The following is a 20520-nucleotide window of genomic DNA, read 5'->3' as shown; positions in this document are numbered from 1 at the left end:
TTCTGCTGTCATATACCTAATTAGAATTAAAAAAAAAAAAAAAAAAAGCGCCAACCTCCAGGACAGCCAAGCTGAGGCTCTCTCAGGTCCAGCAGGCTTACTGAGAGTATCTGACTAATACTCCAATAAACCCTAAGAGATCCAGGAAATGCAATGCCTCCAAGGCAGTTTATCATCTCAAAATGCCTAGGGGTACCAGAAGGTCCTCCTGGGTTTCACCTGATCATCGAAGATTTCTTCTTGTGATGGACCTCAAGGGATGGAGGTGTGCGAAACTTTCTGGAATGAGCAAGTATAATACCTACCTGAGGTACTGTGGATTGAACTCCACCGCACTTTACCACTAAGATACATCCCCAGCCCTTTTTACATTTTTTATTTTAAGAAAGGGTCTTGCTAAATTGCTTAGGGTCTCAAAGTTGGCCTTGACCTTGTGATTCTCCTACCTCAGCCTCCCTAGTCACTGACATTACAGGCGTGCACCACCATGCCAGGCTGAGTATAACCTGAATAATGAAGAAAAACAAAGTGAAAATGGGAACAGGTAGCTGTTCCACGGGAACAAGATCAATAGGCATGCACTGAGCCCCTACTTGGAATCAAGTCTGGGTATTACTCCATACCATGTTAGGAATAAGAACACTGAGACTCAGAGAGGTGGCCTGAGTTGTCCACGAGCACTCAGCAAGCTTGTGGCTTGAGTTTGTAGGCTCCGGAGAGATTGTTTATTCTGGACTTGAGGGGGAGGGCTGCAGCCATCAAGGCTGGGCCGAGCCTGCGGTCGGTCGGAGGCTCCAGGCCCCCCGAGCCCTCCCTCTGCCTCCTCCCCTGCCAGCCTTTGCGCCGGCCCCAGCCAGTGAGGGCTGGGTGGAAGCGAGCAGGCAGCGCGGTGTCCTTATCAGTGGGCTAGGCGGCTCAGCGCGGCCACCTTGTCCGAGGAGCCGAGGAGCCGCAGTCCTAAGATCCGTCGCGGACCCGGTAGCCCAGCTATGTCTTCTCGGGGTGAGGGGTCTGCCCAAGGTCCGGAACCCTGCACGAGGTGTTGAGATCCCCAGCTGGCAGAGCTCACAGGCCCGCAGCCGTCGGGGCGCCCGCCTGCAGCTCATCAATCACCACCATGCGCCCCAGCCTGGGGTCGCCGCCGCTGCTACTGCTGCTGCTGATGCTCGCCTGCGTCGTGCACACGGTGAGTACCGTGCTGCTCTCGGGCAGGGGTCGCAGGGGTCCCACCCCACCCCCTCCAGGTTGGCGGCCTCCTGCTTCTCTGGTTCAGCCTCGACCGGAGTGCAGGAAAACCTGCTGAAGAGTAGGAACCCACCCTCACTCCAGCAATAATCTCTATGGGAGACCCCCTTCCCGCAAAGAGTCAAACAGCCTGTGCGATAGGAGAAGGTGGCTCTAAGGTAAATCCCCTGGCCAGACACTTCAACCCTTCCTCCAGCAGAGTCCCTCCTGGACGGAAATTCTGCGCCACCCCTGGCAATCCCTAGTGAGGTGGATGCTTTGTCTCCAGTATTTCAATGAAACCTCCTAATCCCCTTTCCAGATTATTATCACCCTCGTTTTACAGATAAGAAATCCGAGGCTCAGAGAGGAAAAAAAAAAATATTGCCTCATGTCAGAGAATTGGAACCCACATTCGTCTGTCCCAAAGCCTTGACATTTTCACACAGGCCCAACTGCAGATGGGACAGTCCCAAAAAGCTGTGGGACGGTTTGCAGCTCCCCATCCCCCGCTCCTGTGGGATTTGGATTCCTAATGTCTGTCTGTCTCCTGGCTCCTGGGAGCAGCTAGTTGGTCCCCACAAACCGGGTTCAGAGAGGAGGCTGGAACAAAAAGAGAAGGTGCCACGGTGTGTGGTTTGTTTTCCTTTTCCCATAGAAACCCATGGGAATTCTGGTCTTCTGCTACTGGGATTTGTGAGTGAGATGCTGCATCCAGATTCTCAGGATGGAAGGAATTGGGAAGGGGCCCTAGGTGGCAGATTCCACAACCCTCCCCTCCCACTAACATTCTAAATTGGCTCACAAGACCTGTGTTCCAAGAAATGTGCCTAGGAAAAGCAATTAGGGACCCAATTCTGAGTCTCAGTGTCTGTCTTGGGCAAGTCCTTTCTAGTTTTGGACAACTTTGCCTTCCTATAGTATGCTCCTTTTTGATTATAAGGAATCCCTCTACTCCAGGCATTGATGAGCATGCTGACACTCAGGAGATGCTCATCTTTCTGACATCTGTGTATCATTCCAGTAGCTGCAATTCGAAAGTGCAATTTGGGGCTCACTCTCAACTCCCAGGTAACCTTGGAGCCTCTTGTATTCAGTGGCAGTACTGGCATTGGAAGGCGCAAGAGCAACGGCACCCACTCTTTTAGTGTGGACTCCCAATTTTGGGAAATGCTATCCGGAACAATGGGAACCGTTCAAAGCCAAATATGGCTTGGAGGTGTGTTATTTAGGAATGGGAGAGGCAGTAGCTTCTTTCTTGGGAATCTAGGTTGTCCTAACTGGTACCTGGGCTGCAGAACTGAGATTCAGCTTAAATTTTAACCCCAAGGGGACCTCCCAGGTCATCTCAGCATCAAACAGAGGGGAAAAATGAACATCTTTGCTTGGTTCAAACCTTCAGTGTACTTTGGAAACATGGGTCCTTATACTGTGGTTCAATTCCCTCATTTTAGAGATGAGAAAACTGAGACTGACAGAGAGAAGGGAACTGCCCAAGGCAGCAAGTTAGTACAAGAGCTGGGACTGGAACCCAGATCTTTGGATTCCCAACCTGCTGGGACTCTGTCCATGACACTTCCTTGTATTTGGATGTCATTTTTATAGACCCATGTACTGTGTCATATTATTCTTAAGAGAGGGTTTCCTGTGTATAAATTGCGGTCCTCCAGTTCTTCTCTGGGTTTATCCAGACCTGACGTTGTATTTCATACTTCTTGGCACAACACTTTAATAAATTAGAGTGGGATCGACCTACTTCGGCTGGAATATTTCCCAGCTGTTGAAATCTTGTTTTCCTTCTGTTTGACTCTGGGTGGTCAGACATTTGGATTTGAAGTTCAAGGATATTAAAAACAACTTTTTATTCATTTGGGACTCCCCCTTGAGGAAGATCAGACGCATCTTCCTAAAGAGTAGGCGCTGAGACCAAATTGCTCATTCCTACCCCTTCCCCCAACACACACACTTATCCCGCCTCTCCATTCAGGGAGATGTGGAAGGGTCCCCTGCAAGTGAAAACCAAAAAATGTTAATGGCCAAAGGGGAAATATCTCTCTCTCTCTCTCTCTCTCTCTCTCTCTCTCCTGTACCCACCATGGTAAATCTGGTGAGAACTTTCACCTAGAACATTACCGTAATTATTTACTAAAACATCTGGTCCTCTCTCATCTCCTCATGCACACAGCTGGAGCTTGAGCACTGAGACTTCCTCCTGTTAATCTTTTAACCCAGCAGCCTGTCCCACTGTAAGAAGGAGCTCAACGTGTATGTGTCGAATGAATGAATGAATGTTGATGGTGCCCACAGGAGAATGTCTTAAACTGTGGCCACTTCATAGAGCTACAAGGAGTGAAACAATCTTGAAAGTGATCATGGCTTGCCAAATTGTACATAAATGTGTCAAGCCATGGAAAGAGTCACTTAGGGTAAGACTTTCTAATCCATGGCACCAAGCAAACTGCCAACTTGATAACCTTAATGAGTTCAGTGGAGTGGGTGGGGCTGCTTTTGCCTTGAAGCAGGTTTCTTAACTTGGACTGTGTTACTCAGCTTTTCATCACTGGGACAAAACAGCTCACAGGAGGGAAGGTTTATTTTGGCTCATGGTTTCGGAGGTTTCAATCCATGGTTGCTTGGCTCTGTTGCTTTGTGGCTGTGTGGGCACAGTAACACTTGGCAAGAGCACATGGCACAGGATCCCATTCATCTCATGGTAGACAAGAAACAAAGGGAGAGGCAGGAAGGGGCCATGGTCCCAACAGTCCCTTGAAGGACATGTCCCCAATAACCTAACTTCTTCCAACTAAGCCCCCACCATCTCCCAGTAGTGCCACAGGCTGGAGACCAAGCCATCAACAGATAGGCCTTTGTGGGACATTTAAGATCTACACCATAACACATTCTATGGATATTTGGGGCCAGATAATTCTGTATTGTGGGGCTGTCCTGTGCATTGTACCACGTCTAGTAGCATCCCTGGCATCTAGCCACTAGAAACCAGGAATATCTCTCCTAAGTTGTGACAACAGAAAATGTCTGCAGACATTGGCAACTATTCTCTGGGGGTAGGGAAGACAAAAGTGCCCCTGTATGAGGTCCATTTCCTTAAAGGCTGTCACATTCCAGGGGAAATAACATTATTCAGGCTCACAATAGAAGCTCACTGCATATTGCATTCAGGGAAATGGGATTGGTGACAGGGATGTGAGTCAAAGGACAGAAACAGGTGTATGTGACAAAAATCTATTTCTAAGACAGACAAAAAGATTTCTGCAAGCAACGGGCTCCTTGATCTTTTGTGACCTCCCTTCCCATCATTCCCTCTCCTTTCCTCATTCCTCCCTAGTCGATGGCTCAGAAAACATAAAAACTCCAAGTAGTGGTCTGACACATAGAAGCCTCTGGCACATGGTGGCCCCTGCCCCTGTCTGTGGTACATCTGGGTCTAGTGGCCGACCAGACCTGTGGCAGCCTCACGAGAGTTACCTGAGGAGCATGTTATTGATGACTCTTCAGAGGAAGGTCGCTGGAGAATTTTTTTGTGTGCACATGAAAATCACTTCCTAATTTTCTCAAGAAGTGCTTGTGAATTTCAAAATAAAAATGTTAATGTACCACTAACATAAATGAATAGTGGTGATGATGAGGATGGTGGTGGTGATGGTGATGAAGGCTATTGAGCTGCAGTTTCACACCAGACTCTGATAAGTCCCTCAGAGACTATCTGATTTAATTCTCACATCAGCAGTCGTTATCCCTACTGTGACACTAAGACTTGGAGATAGGTGAAGGTACTTGCTCAAGGTTACCTGTCTGGACAGGGTGGCATGAGATCTCCGCCACACATCTGATGACCTCAACCAGCTACTCCCGTAGAGTCTCACTCTGGGTTTCTGTGCCCAAGGGGCCATCCTAAAATCCTTTCCCAAGTATCTGAGTGATGTGAATTTTCATTTCATCTCAACTCCTTATGAAACCCAAAACAACCACCAGATTATATACTTATTAAGGGGACCAGAGATATGCTTAGGGGTTCACAAAATCAAATGACTAGCCCTCTCTCACCTGTGGCATCACATTTTGGGGTTCCCACAGAGCTCTCCTCCCTCCACCCTGCTCCATTGTCCTTACCCATCCTTACCCCCAATTTCTTGCCATGCCCAGGGAAGGCTCAGCTGCTGTCCTGGCACCCTCCTTGAAAGCCCAGATTTACTCTCTAGGATTAGAGCTCTGCCACCATTAGACTCCTCCAGTGGCCCCTGCTTCCCTGTCCACTAAAGGCCAAGACTCTCACTGCTGACCCCACTCAGGCCCTGGGACAAACCTCAGCCCAAGGTAAAACCCACAACACTCAGATCCTATGTACCCTCTTACATTCCGCAGAAGGCTGCTGTGCGTGGTGCAGACTTGAGACAATCAGACCACCCTGGGCCCACCCAGCCTCCACAGTCCATGTCTGATGGATTCTAAGGGGAAGGGCATCCCTGCTTAATCCTGTCCTGCAGCCCAGCCCATTGTGCTGCCAGGATTCAAAAGGTCTCCTGATTCTAGAGTCCTCCATGTCCTGCCTCACTTTCCTCACCCCTGGCTCTCAGAGGTGCTCCCCGATAGCCACCTGTCTTTTCAAATTCCGGACCTCCCTACCTGCCCTTTCATTCCAGCAGAAGCATTTGTCTCTCGTTTCCTGAGAGGTGAGGCTCCCTGGACAAACTTCCTCTTTTGTCTAAATTATACTCTTGGTTCCCTTCCTTCCCATTCATCTTAGTCAGCCGGGCTGTTAGAACAAAATACCCCAGGCTGAGAGACTTGAACAGCAGAGACTGACTTTCTCACACTTCTGGAGTCTGGAATCTGAGATGGGGGTCCTACAGGGTTTGGTTTCTGGTGAGGGGCCTCCTCCTGGCTGGCAGGCTGTCCTCACTTGGCCTTTCCCAGGAGTGTTGTGGGCAGTGTGTGGAGAGCAGTTCCTGGCATCTCTCCCCCCCCCCCAGGTCCATTACTGGCAACCACCATTCTACTCTCTGCTTCTACGTGCCCAACTTTTTTGGATTCCTCATATAGTATTTTCCTTCCTGGGACTGACTTGTTTTATTTAGCATAATGTCCTTTAGGTTTAGTTGTGTATCGCTAGTGGCAGGATTTCCTTCTTTTTAAAAAACTGAATAATATTCCATGGTACTTATATCACATTTTCTTTATCTGTTTGTATGCTGATGGCCACTTAGAGGTGATTCTATCTTGTCTATAGTGAATAGAGCTGCAGTGAACGTGGGGGATACAGATATTGGTATGAGGTGCTGATTTTGTTTTCTTTGAGTATATACCCAGCAGTGGAAATACCAGGTCATATTATAATCCTATTTTTAAAAAATTTTAGGAACCTATATATCATTTTGATAATGGCTGCACCAGTTTACATTCCCACCATTGGTGTGTGAGGGTTCTCTTTTCTCCACATCCTTCCTATCACTTGTTATCTTTTGATCTTTTTGATAGTAAGTATCCTAACAGGAGTGAGGTGATATCTCATTATGGTTTTGATTTTTATTTCCCTGGTGATGAATGATGTTGAGGACTTTTTCATACACCCAAAGGCCAGTTTGAAGTCATTAGATACTTTTCAGTGCTTCAAGGGCAGATACCACATCCATTTACCTTTGTGTCCCCAGTGATGGACAGACTGATGGACATGTAGTAGGTATCAAATGAATGTTTACTGACACTCAGTGTTTCAAACTGGTTATATGATACTGAGTACTCTTCTCTTATTTTTCATAGTGTAAACTATGTTATTATTTCTCCCTGTCAAACGATTTCTTTCTAGTCTCAAGTTGGCAGGTAAGTAATTATATACGAAGTGTGAAAAGCAAAATGATATTGAGTCCTTTCACTTTCTTCAGAATTTAATAGGTTTTTATTATGTCTCCTCCCACGTTTTATCTTTTCAGATTTAGGAGTCCAAAATTAAACTCTACAATAGCAGAACTCTCTTGACATTTTCCCTCTCACATTGAGATCTGCTTTGTTATCCCCTCTCTCTGCAGAGTGGATTATTCAACTGATTTCTAGAGGAAAAAATACGGCTGTCCTATAATGTCCAAGTTTACATGCCTCAGGAATGGAAGAATTGTCCACCATCCAGGTAGCAATACTAAGTTTCCAAAGGAAGAAGGCAGATTGTTCTCTATTGCATTGTTTATTTTTTTTTTCTCAATTGATCCAACATAGAGATGAAGCGTTCTTCCTAGTGAGGAGCTGTTGGCTCACAGGCTGAAGGGCATCTCAAAGTATGTCTACCATCTGGAAATATACTTAAAGAAAGGTGTTATGATTTGAACATGAGGTGTCCCCCCAAAGTTCCTGTGTTAATGCAGGAATGTTCAGAGATGAAATGATTACATTATGAGAACTATATCTAATAAGTGAATTAATCCATTTAGTGGATTAATAATTGAATGAACTAACTGGGTGGTAACTCTGGGCAGGTGGGTATGGCTGAAAGAAGTAGGTTACTATGGTTGTGACCTTGGGGATTATATCTTGTCCCCTTGGCTCCTGCCCCGCCCCCCCCCTCTGCTTTCTGGTTGCCATGAGATAAACAGCTTTCCTCCACCATGCCCTTCCTCCATGATGTTCTGCTTTCCTTGGGCCCAGAGCAATGGAGTTGGATGATCATCCACTGAATCTCTCAAACCATGAGCCAAAATAAACTTTTTCCCCCTCTAAGTTGTTTTTGTCATGTATTTTGGTTACAGTGACACAAAGCTGACTAATACAAAAGGAATGGTGAAGGTTAATTACAGCATATCAAGCAGCAAATGTGAACTTGGACTCCAGAAGGCTCAACCTGGACTAGGTGTTGAGTGAGACAAAGGGTGATATTATCCACAGAGTCACAACTGGCTATGGAAATACTCATAAACTTACGTACCATTTCTTTAAAAAAATTACCATAGGTTATACCCTAGCAAATTCAAAACTCAATCTAAAATATAAGATTTTTTTAAGAAGTAGAATTCACCGAGGATGGCAATGTATGGATATTAGTTCACAGTTCTGCAACACCCTTGGGAGGATTTAGTTCAAAAAACCAAATTGTTATTTGAAGAAAGTCCCAGAGAATATAGATGACAATATTATACAAGTTTCTTTCAGAATCTAGAAGTACAACTAGGAGATATAATGATGAGGTGAAGGTCTATGAATTTTTGTGATCAAGAAAAGGAAAACTTCAAATTCCAGGAAAGACAAAAGTAAATACAAAAACATTTGTGGTTCAAATATCTAAAAAGTCAAACTTTGACATGACTCTATCAATATAAGAATGTAAGGGTGGCTAAGACTTAAATTCTTTAAGAAAGAATACATTCTGTATGTCTTTGTTCTTCTAATAAAATAATAAAGAAAAACATCATTTAGGGATTTTTCTTTGGCAATCTCTTATTAAATTTGTGGGGACTTTTCAAACACATACTTAGGGTATCGAGTTGACAATGTGGCAGACTGACCACATGTGTTGACTCTGCTCCTGGAAACTCCCTTAAGATGACACGAAACTCCCTTAAAATGAAATGAAAAAGGCTTAAACCCACAAGTCAAAGAGAACAAAAGAAAACAGCAAAGCAGAGATCTCAAGAGATCTTTGCAAAATGGAAAGTGATTACAAAAGGAAGCAGCATGGGAGAAACAGCCCGCTAAGTGCTGGGCGGAAGAGAAGCTGTGGAGTGGGCCTAGAGCACCCTGGAAAGACCTCAGGGAGGGAGACACCACGGATCTTGGCAGTGACCCCCGTCAACCTAACTGAGTCACAGGGAAGGTCACCAGTCAACAACCTGTCCAAGGCCAGCAATTCCAAGAACTGTCAGTGCCTAAAACCTGAATATGACGTCAAGGAAGGGTTCCAAGGTGGACGCAAACAAACACAAGAAAGGAACACAGAGAAAACAGACCCTCCAGAGAGGAGAGGTCACGGTTGCTGTGACTTGAATTGTCCCTTCAAAGCTCATGTGTTGGCAACTTACTCCCCAAATTCATATGTTGATGGTATCTGGAGAGGAGATGTTTGGGAGGCCATTACAGTTAGATGAAGTCCTGAGGGTGGGGCCACCACCAGGGGATCAGTGGCTTTTATAAGCCTGTAATCCCAGTGGTTGGGGAAGCTGAGACAGGAGTCTTGCCCCAGCAACAGTGAGGCCCTAAGCAACTCAGTGAGACCCTATCTCTAAATAAAATACAAAGTAGGGCTGGGGATGTGGCTCAGGGGTCAAGAGACCCTGAGTTCAATCCCCAGTACCCTCCCTGCTCCAAAAAAAAGAAGAGTAAGAGAGGACCCAGGCTTGCATGCTTTCTCTCTTGCATGTGGTGCCTTGCCTTTCTGTCATGTAATGCCCTTGCCTAATGCCAGTGCCATGCTGTTGGGCTTCCCAGCCTCTAAAATTGTGAATCCAATAAATCTCTTTATAAACTTCCCAGTGTGTGTTACTCTGTTACAGCAACAGATAACAGACTAAGACAGCATTAAAAAAAAAAAAAAAAAGGATGCTGAAGCCCTACTATGGGAAAGGAATAATGGGATGAGAGAGGTTTCTTGGAAATGAAATGCATAAAAATAAAACATTCACTTAAAAACTCCACAGATAATGTCAAGGAAATCTCCCAGAAAGATTACAAAGAGGAGATTATAAGATAGAGAGATGAAAAGATTAAAGGAGTGATCCAGATAGTTCAATATTTAATGAATTCTGGAGAAACAGAGAAGGTGAAGGGGTGAAATAACAAAATAAATAATGTATTTTTTTTTAATTCCCAAAAATGAAGAACACAACTTTTCACAGAATATCCAACCAACCAACAAAAAGAAAACAATTTCTCCATTACATTTTACAACAATGAGAAACAAAGAAAAATCTTAAATAATTCTAAAGGGAAAACAAAAAAGTCCCTATATATAAACAATTTGGAATTGCATCTGATTCTTATTACTCAACGGCACAGGAAGAGTTGAATACTATACCAAATTCAGTATTACCTCCCTTCAAAATTAGGGAGGAAGGGTTAGGGATTTTGCTCAGTGGTAGAGTGCTTACCTAGCATGGGCAAGACCCCACGGGGTTCAGTCTTCAATCCTGGAAAAAAAAATGGGGAGAAAAATTTTCTCAAACTAGAATTCTCTATGCAAATTATTAGTATGATAATCAATCAAACTTTTCACTTCAGTAAAAAGAATTTAAAAACTTTTCTTGCAGGACTGGGACTGTAACTCAGTGGTGGAATGGTAGAATACTTGCTTAGCAGGCATGAGGCTCTGAGTTCCATCCCCAGCTAAATAAATAAATGAACTCCCTATATGTGCTTTCTTAGGAAGCTATTAGAAAATTCAGTGCTTCTGCAAAATAAGAGAGCAAATCACATGGCATGCAATCTAAGAAAACAGGACTCCAAGCAGGAGAGGAGGGAAGGGGGCACCCCAAACCACAGCCAGGTAGCGGGCCACAGGTGGAGCAGGAGGGTGGAGCAGGAGGGTGAAGGACCCTGGGAGAGCAGTCTCCAGAGAAAAAATAAATAGGACTGTTGACAGAGCTGTAGGACCACTTGGGAAAATTAGCTACAGGTACATAGAAAAGTAATCAAATGAAAAATCACAGTAATTACTGACCTCAGGAAAAACAAAATGTACAAGAGACACATAATCATTTTATGTGACTTGACCCAGAAGCAAACAATATTTCATAGTCAAAAAAAGCCATTATAAATACAGGACATTTGTTTTGCCAAAAATTAAATGAAGAGAATTATAGGTAATCTAAGAGGAGATTAATATATGTGGAATACTTTAAAACATCTAAATCTTTATCTTCCATAATTGGAAGTTTAAATGTCTCAGTAAACCAAGAAATAATAATGAGAGTATAATTTTAAAATATGGAGATAAAAATGAAAAAGAATAACTAAAAGGAGCAGAAAATCATTGTTTCTGAAGAACAGGTAAAGATTAGGGTAAAGAAATACTATTTTTTTTTCATTTAAACTCTGGTACTAATACAATTAAAAGAAAAACAAAACAAAACACATATACTTACCCAAATGCAATATTTGTGGGCTTTTTTCCCCTTAACTGTTAAACTTTAAAGGGATCTTTTAAAAATTAATAGCTGTTGCTTGGAGGAAAAATTTTATTATATAAAGTTCAGAAATTCATTTCATTTATCTTTTTGTGCAGTTGAAGTACAATGATACTTAGCACTTTTAATAAGTATATTAAAATGCATGTATAAATATGCATGGATCTACTAAATGCCAGTCTCTCCTCCCCTATCTCTAGGTTAATTTATGATAAGAGAGCTCATTTCACTTTCTGTCACCAACATATTGTCCAGGTAGCTGTTCCACTGAGCACCATCTTTTCCCAGCCACTCCCAACAACCCCGAGGGCCATCTTCCTTCTCTCTTGTCAACACTTGGAAGCCATGGGCTCAGTCCTTTCAGCAGAATGCCATTCATGTCACATAGACACTGCAGGGCACCAAACCTTTCTTTAGATTGCATACCACCACACAAAATAATCTCGGTTTATTGCATTTGAGTTGAAGGGTCATGGGTAAAAGAAAAGAACTGTGGGACCATCCACTTCAATGGCACTCAAATTGCCTTTGTAAAACCACAACAGCAGCGGAAAAGTCACGAGTGTCTGTAAGTGTGTGGGACATTGGAATCCTCGTACACTGGCAGGTGGGAATGTAAAATGGGGCAGCTGCTGTGGAAGAGAGCTCAGTGGTTTCTAAGAAAATTAAATATAGTCTTACCATATGATCCAGCTATTCCATTTCTGGGATTATGGATGGTCCTCAATTTAGGATGGTTGGGCGCCCTTTACATGGGTGTGAAAGTGATAAAGGGGTTTCACACCCTTGAAGGGATAAGCGTGCATCAGAAGCTGTACTTTGCTTTTTTGAATTTGGATCTTTTCCCAGACTAGTGAAATGTGGGTAGGATCCTGTCTAGTGGAGCTGGGCAGTGGAGCGAGCTGCAGCTCACAGTGATCCCGGGGAAGCCACCAGCCCTCTGCAGTGTACTATGGAGCGGAGCTAGATACTCGGCAGATTAGAAGCATTAAATGCACTTTGACTTACAATATTGTCAATTTATTGGGACTGTAAACCCCTCGTAAGTGGAGGAACATCTGTATGCCCCACTCTTCTTTTAAATCTTTGAGTTCTTTCATCATCATCATGTAGTTTTCAGGATACAAGCTCTATGTTTGTTAGATCCACATCTAAGCAGTTATTTTATTTTTAAACGAATTCTAAGTGTGCTCTCATTTAGATCTGGAATATTTCCCCAAAGCCCATGTGTTAAAGCTTTAGTCCTCAACTTGCGCCATGGGGAGGTGGAAGAAACTAGAAGAAGTGGAGCTAGTGGGAGGTCTTGCAGTCACTGGAGGCATGCCCTGGAAGGGGACAGTGGGACCCCAGACCCTTCCTCTTCCCCTCTCTCTTTCATTTCCAGTCATGAGGTGGATGGATTGCTCTACCCTGCACTTTGACCATGAGGTATCTCCACAGGCCCTCAGCAACAAGGCCAACTGCTTAGGGACTGAAACCTCCAAACTGAGTCAACAAACCTTCTCTCTTTAGAAGTTGATTTCTACCATCTTTTTGTTGCAGTGATGGCAAGAGGACGAACACAATGTGGATCCTAGTTATCCCGTAAATGTTGATTAGGTTGTGTTGATTGACAGTATTTTCTATATCCTTGTTGATTTCCTAGTCGTCCTATCAATTGTTGAGAAAAGGGTATGTAGTCTACAACGTAAAACTGCAGATTTGTCTATTTCTCCTTCTGATTCTATGAGCTTTTGCTTTGCATATTTCACAGTTTGGGTGTTTGGTGCATACACACTTAGGATTGCCATGTGTTTTGAATAGATTGTCTTTTTTTTATCATTATTCAGAATCCCTCTCCATCTCTGGTCCTTGTATTTTCTCTTCACTCCACTTTATCTAATGTTAATATATTCACTCTTACTTTCTTTGATCAATGTTTGCATCATTTATCTTATTATATCCTTTTAATCTGCCTATATATCATTTTATTTAAAGTGATTTTCTTATAGCCAATATATAGCTTAATTATATTTTTAAAACCCAATATACCAATATCTCTCTTAATTGTTATATTTAGGCCACTTACATTTGATGTTATTATTGATGGGTGAAGCCTTAAGTATGCCATTTTATTTTTTATTTAAACTTTTCATTTCTTTGTTTATTTTTTTGTTTATTTTTTAAAATTCTATTTTGATTCATCTATTGTGTGTTTGTATGTAGCTCTTCACATAGTTGTTTTATTGATTGCTCTAAGTATTACTTTGTATACACATGTGTTCTCACAGTCTACTGGCATTAATTACCCTTTTACTGGTTCAAGTGAAGTATAGACTATTTCCTCTATTTACGTCCCTTCACCATCTCCTGTTTATAGCATACTAGTCTTAAATTTATTTTCTCTACCTGCATTTGGAACAATAACAATAGTGTTTTAATCTTTGCTTGGACCATTTCCTATTTATAAAACTGAAGAGAAGGAAAGCACTTGCCCACTTTTTTGCTTACTGGTCTCTTTCTTCCTCGCTGATGAACCAAGTTTCTTTCTCTTAGCTTTTCCCTTCTGTGTAGAGAATTTCCTTCTGCCATTCTTTCAAAGTAGATCTGCTGGCAACAAATTCTTTCAGCTTTTCTTATCTAAGCGTGTCTTAATCTTCTCTCCATTACTGGGGTATTTTTTTTTTTTTTTTACTGAATATAGATGCACAGGCTTAACAGTTCTTTTCTTCTAAAAGTTCCTGAAAAATATTGAGTCACTGTTTTCCGACTCTATGGTTTCCCATGGAAAATCAGTGTTCATTCTAATTGCTTTTCCCCTGCGGATGGTGTAGTTTTTCTTTAGCTGTTTTCCATATTTGTTGGTTTTTGTTTGTTTGTTTGGGGTATTATTATTATTATTATTATTATTATTATTATTTTAGTCTTTACTTTTCAAAAATCACAGCAGGCCTTAGTTTGAATTTCTTTAGATTTAATCTCTTTGGGGTTCATTCAGCTTGTTGAACATGTAAGTGTATGTGTTTTGCCTTTCTTAAATTCCTAAAAAAAAAAAAAAAAAACAATGAACATTACATATTCTTCATAGTCCCCTGTCCCAGGTTCCTAGGGATCTGATTATTTTCATAGTCAGTTTATTTTCCTCTGTTGTTTAGCTGGGTGATGTTTATTGTTTTATCTTCTAGTCACTGATTCTCTCCTCTCTCCTCTTCACCATCACCATGACCACTGTTCTGCTCCTTCTACTGAATTTTAAAATTTGATTTTTTTTAATTCTAAAATTCCTACTTGATTCTTCTCTAATTTTCCTATTTTCTGTTTTTATTTTGCTGTTACTTTTTTCCTTCTTCGGTCTTCCTTCCTTCTTACCTTTTCAGTTTGTATTCTTTTTTTTTTTTTTAAGAGAGAGAGAGATAGGGAGAAAGAGAAAAGTTTTTTAATATTTTTTTAGTATTCGGCGGACATAACACCTTTGTTTGTATGTGGTGCTGAGGATCGAACCCGGGCTGCACGCATGCAAGGCGAGCGAGCTACCGCTTGAGCCACATCCCCAGCCCCTCAGTTTGTATTCTTACATTCCTTTCAAGTGTGCTCCTAATAGCTCATTGAAGCATTTTTGTGATGGCTACTTTAAAAATCTTCATCGGGTCATTCTCAGAGCTCTGTTGGTGTTTGTAATCTTTTTCCATTTATTTGGAGATCTTCTTGGTTCTCAATATGACAAGTAATCTTTGGTTGGGAGTTGGACATTTTCGTATGACGAGACGGTAGTTCTTATTTCAAGTTTCTCTCTTATTTGCCTCTTTCTGTCCAGGTGAAGGTGGGCGAGCACTGCCTTCTTGCTGCCAGGTAGAAATTAGAAGTTCGGCTCCCTCACCTGCCTCATCTGACACCTGGGGGCTGCTGTTGGTTATGGGATGGGGTGGGTAATTCTGTTTTCCACATGGTCTTCTGGAGCACCGCACTAGAGGGGCCTAATCAACGCTGGGTGCTGGTGAAAACCCTGACTCTCCACTGGGCCTTCTCTGACACTACTGGGGAGGGATTGGGGAGGGATTGCTTCTGGGTTGGGTGCCATCTGTCCACTGACGTCATGGACTGGGGGCAACTTTGTTACCATGTAGCAGGATGGGAGTTCCAGTTCCTCCCTTGGCCTCTTGGACCCCCCATACACACCCCCAGCCAGGGTTTGCTGACCCCATGATATCCACATCACCAAGGCTGGGGTGGACGTCCGGACTCCCCTCCTGGCCTTTCCCGGGGGGTGGGGGATGGCTCTTTGGTGTTTTGCAGGAGTGAGAAGTCATTGTTCCAGAGCCTTTTGGGCCTTGTTTGGAGCCCCTTCCTTGGTCCTTGGCCACAGAGAGGAGCCTTCTGTTGGGGTTTTCGTGGGCCTCTGGTGGTGCCTCATTGCCAAACTTCTGCCGCTCCAGGACTGTGACAGAGGAGGTGGAAAACAGCAGCTTGTCCTTCCTTAGGCCCTGAGTCCTCTGGCCCTCCATCTTCCTCTCTCCACCTTTCGAAATCATCTTCTTTTAAAGATGGTGTCCAGGGTTTTATTTGTTCTTACTTACTGGAAGTCATAGGAGTAGTATATCTGACCCATTTTCCTGAAAGCAGAACCTGTCTTGTTTCCTATCAGATATAAAACTGCTATAATTTGTCTACAAAAGGCTTTACCCATATATGGGTTGGACTCCTGGAAGTAGTTAGTTGACCAAAAAGTGTGAGCATTTCTTGACACTTAATACATGAAATTCTTTACACTCACTAAAAGCTTGTACCTGTCCTGGCCATCCAACCCTTTATCACCTTGAAGAAAGATGTCAGTCTCAGGGTGATTCTCCACAGTCCCCATGAGCTGAAAGACAGGGCCTGCCAACCTTGTGTGGGTTTTTCTATGCAAAAACCCTCCCGTTACCTCCTCTGAAAAGCCAGAGCGTACTGAAGAAGACAGGCTTCAGCTAAGACTGGGCGAGACCCCAAGATGAAGAGCGCAAGGACCCAGAGTGTGGGGCTGGGTCCCACTTACTGCCACACAATTGCTATGTTCTTAGGTAAACTACAGTCAGCCCTCCATAGCTATGGGTTCCATATCCACGGATTGAAAATACATTTTTTAAAGAAGAGTCTATAGTCAACAGGTACATACTCTTTTTCTGGTCATCATTCTCTGAACTTCAGCTTAACGACTACCCACCAAGCACTTGCATGGTATGAGGTATTCTAAGTCATCCAGAGAGGATGTGTGTAGACTCTATGCAAATACCATGTCATTTTATGTAAGGGACTCGAGCCTCCGTGGGGTTTGATTTCCTGAGGGGAGTGGGGACTGATCCTAGAACCAATCTCATGTGTGGCTACCAGGTGACAGCTGAGTTTGTTTCAGGGTAAGAGTCTAAATACAGCCAGTTAAGTCACTAGGGGGTGGAGATGTGGTTTGACCCTTAACACTACGGAGGGAAATGTTATTTGCTGTATTGTGTCAGTCAAAATGGAAATGTAGGGCTGAAGGAGCATGATATGGTGTCAGAGCTGATGGACCCAGTGTCTCCGTGGCAACTGGCTGTGGCTGGGCCCAGGCTCTGGGCCAGGAGAGGTGATGTGTGTGCTTCGTGGGGACCATCAACCCTGATCGCTTGGTGTCAGGGAGTGGAGAAGGAGGAGTTGCTAACAGCTGTAGGGCCTTTCTGACTGCATTAGTGAAGGGGTAAGTCGATGTTCAGGACCCCAAATAGGAGTTAACTAGAGCAGCATTTATGTTTGCCTTTGGATCTAGCACTACCTTGGCTTTTCTTCTTGGCCCAGACTTTTGTTTATTTGGGCCATTTTCAAGTTTAGCTTTAACTCCAGGGACTTCTTCCCCTGCTCCTTCATGTTGAAACTTCCATCTGTGAAACACAGAGAGTAGGGATGACAAGAGAGATTCAGATATTGTCGTTGACCACCTGGAAAGCTGTCTGCTGAAATCCAGAGCCCTGGGTGTACAACCCCGGTCAGAGCCCCTAACCACCGTGGGCTTGAGTTTTCCTTCTAGAGGCTTCTTGCTCACACTAAGTCCTTGGGTGGTAGGATTGACTAGTAGTGATGATGAGCACCCTTGGTTTGGACTCATAGGTTGGAGCCCTGCCCCAGCTGTGTGACGTGCTTCGGCTGCTGCAGGAGGAACAGGACCAGTGCCTGCAGGAGTTCTCCAAGGACAGGCGAGAAGACGTCAGCCCACAGCTTCCAGCACCAGGTATGACATCTGCTCAGCTCATGCCCTGACCCACCAGGCTGGGATGTGGGGCACTGGGTTGGCTTTGTTCACTTAGTCAGCAGGGGCTGGGGGACTGGTGAGCAGTCTACAGAAACCAGCATCCACTTTTCCTTTCTCGGGTATGTGGGGGCAGCAAGTGCTTTCCTAGCATCTTCCTCAAGGGAGGGGCTTGGTGGGAATCACTTTGTAAGGCTGTTTGCCTCCTGTCCACGTGGTCACCTTCACTGCCAGGTTGATGAGTGAGAAAAGCAGTATGGGGTCAGAAACCCTTGGGGTACCATGCTTCCAATCATTCACTGCTGTGTGACTGTGTAAAAGTTATTTAACACTCTCAGCCTCAGTTTCTTGATCTATAGAATGGAGGTGATAATATCTACTTCAATAATTATAATGATAAATGAGATAAAATTTGCAAAATACAAATGGTTTGTAAACATTGGTAATTTAAATATTAATTATTATTGATCAACTCTTTAAATATTATGAGTTTTATATTTAGGTGTTAATTGTATTTCTATACCCTTCCTAAACTTAACTCCTTTACTCTCTATCATTGAAGGATGTAGCATTAAGAAAAGAGTCTATTGCAGGTACTTAAAAAAACATCTGTATCCCAATGTTCATAGCAGCATTATTCTTTTTTTTTTTAAAGAGAGAGTGAGAGAGGAGAGAGAGAATTTTTAATATTTATTTTTTAGTTCTCGGCAGACACAACATCTTTGTTGGTAGGTGGTGCTGAGGATCGAACCCGGGCCGCACGCATGCCAGGCGAGCGCGCTACCGCTTGAGCCACATCCCCAGCCCATCAGCATTATTCTTAATAGCCAAGAGATGGAAACAACCCAAATGTCCATCACGGGGGTGAATGGATAAACAAAATGTGATCCATCCATGTAATGGAATATTATTCAGCCTTTAAAAAGAATGAGAGGGGCTGGGTTGTAGCGTGGTGGTAGAGCAGTTGCTTAGCATGTGTGAAGTTCTGGGTTCCATCCCCAGAACTAAGGGGGGAGGGGGGAAGAAATGAAGTTCTAACACATGCTAGAACACAGATGATTCATAAAAACATGGTATTAACTGAAATAAGCCAAATACAAAAGGTCACACATCATATGATTCCATTTATTTGGAATGTCTATATTAGGTAAATCCATGGAGACAGAATTAGATTCATCGTTGATGGGCTGAGGGGAGGGGCCGTGGGGAAAAATTGCTTGATGGGGTTTCTTTAGGGGGTGGTGAAGATATTTTAGAACTACATAGAGGAGATGGCTACATGTTGTATTATGAGGTTCTAAATATCACTGGCACACTTCAAATAGTTAATAGTTAAATTCATGTGATGTGATTTTACCTCAATCTAAAAAGAAGAAAAGAGACCAACCAACCCCAGCTTTTAAATTAAACCATGGGCTCTTAAGTTGCTTCATGTCTCTGGGCCTCAACTTCCACATCTATTTTAAGAGCTCGGTGTGAAATTAAGAACATTCATTTAGGCTGGGGCTGCAGCTCAGTGGTAGAGCGCTTGCCGAGCACGTGTGAGGTCCTGGGTTTGATCATTCAGAACTATTTACTTAGCACTTAATGGTATGAGATGGGAATGGGGAGAACAAAGGATAAATGATGAGGAACTGGAACTCCCTCTCATCGCTTAGGAATGCATTTTGCAGCAGAAGTTGGATACTTCGACTTCACCAAATAGGGATTTCTTTGTTGCAAATTACAAAAACCTCAGAGGTAGTACAAAGTTCCAAGATATCATATCTTCCAGATTCCTCTGTTGTTTGGCTGAATGTGTGGCTCTCGTCCTCATGGTCCTACAAGGGCTGCTGTACCTCCGGGGAGGAAAGCAAAGTTGCTGTGTTTCTGGAAGGAAAGAGCAGCCGGGAGTTGGGGTGGGGATACATGGGGAAGCCTGGCTTTCCTGAAACTTTTGGGGGGGTGGGGAGGCTCTGCTTGCACTTTGTGTCTGGCAGAACCGAACCGCACAGCTACCCCTGGCTGCAACGATGGCTGGAGACCCAGAGGTTTAGCTATGCATGTGGCCACCTTGAACCAGGTTCTGCTAGTGAGAAAGAAGAGAAGAATAGCAAAGGGCAGGCTCCACCGCAGTCATCATGACTCTGTGTGGTTGGGGGACCGTGGACCCATTAATCACAAACCCATGTAAAATGGCAATGAGGTAAGGCCTGAAGAGCCACTCCACCTGCATGGAGAGCCCAGGGTCCTGACCTGGTCTGGGACTCTACGAGGGCTTTCCAGAGGGAATGATGTTTGAGCTGAGATCTGAACATGCCTAATCATTACCAGGGACAGGGATGCAGGGAGCAGCAGGGCGCTGGCACCCAGGAGGATTCTCATCCTGACTGCTAGAGCCACGGAAAGCCTTGCAGAGGCAGAGGCGAGTGGTGTGACGCTCAGCGTTATGAGAAGATGCCCCTTGCCACAGCCTGGGGAAGGACGGGAGTAGGTTCAGAGACACCCACTAGGAAGCTGTTGCTCTGGGTAAGATTTGCTGGTCACTGGACTATAATAGGGTGTCTCTGTTTGGGTTCCCAGCAGCAGGTGATCAGTAGGATGTGGGACCTGAGACCCAGCGGGGAAGGAACTGGGTGAACACTACGTGGTCACTGTGGGCACCTGGAGTATAATCCCACTGGGGCACATAAGGAGCCAGGTGGGACACACTTATGCATGGCCAAGGTGCTGGAGTAACTAGCCACCGATTCCCTAGCACTCAGAGGCAGCGAAGCATCACTAATTCCAGCCTCCTGCACTTGGGGGACTAGTGGACTCCAGCCGCTGGAGAAAGCCCTGAGACCAGGGAGCGCAGGGGCCATCAGTGTGCGGGGTTACCAGCACCCTGGTAGAGCAGATTCCTGCGTGGAGGTGTGAACCAGCTGGGAAAAAGTCTGAAAATAATCAATAAAGAACACA

The 20520-nt window shown here is 44.0% G+C and overlaps 1 protein-coding gene across 1 annotated transcript in view; it reads left to right on the top strand.

Moving 5' to 3' along the window:
• Window positions 1–1117: 1117 nt before the first annotated feature.
• The window catches only part of LOC144250261 (secretin receptor-like), a 63945-nt gene continuing 44542 nt past the window's right edge, over window positions 1118–20520 (top strand). The window contains exons 1-2 of the mRNA XM_077792778.1: window positions 1118–1186; window positions 17442–17562. Coding sequence (XP_077648904.1) covers window positions 1118–1186; window positions 17442–17562 — 190 coding nt within the window. The remainder of the gene's footprint in view (window positions 1187–17441; window positions 17563–20520) is intronic.

This window comes from Urocitellus parryii, chromosome 1 (assembly GCF_045843805.1).
Source record: "Urocitellus parryii isolate mUroPar1 chromosome 1, mUroPar1.hap1, whole genome shotgun sequence".
In the NCBI taxonomy this organism is placed as follows: domain Eukaryota; kingdom Metazoa; phylum Chordata; class Mammalia; order Rodentia; family Sciuridae; genus Urocitellus; species Urocitellus parryii.
This window is presented reverse-complemented; position numbering and strand designations above follow the sequence as displayed.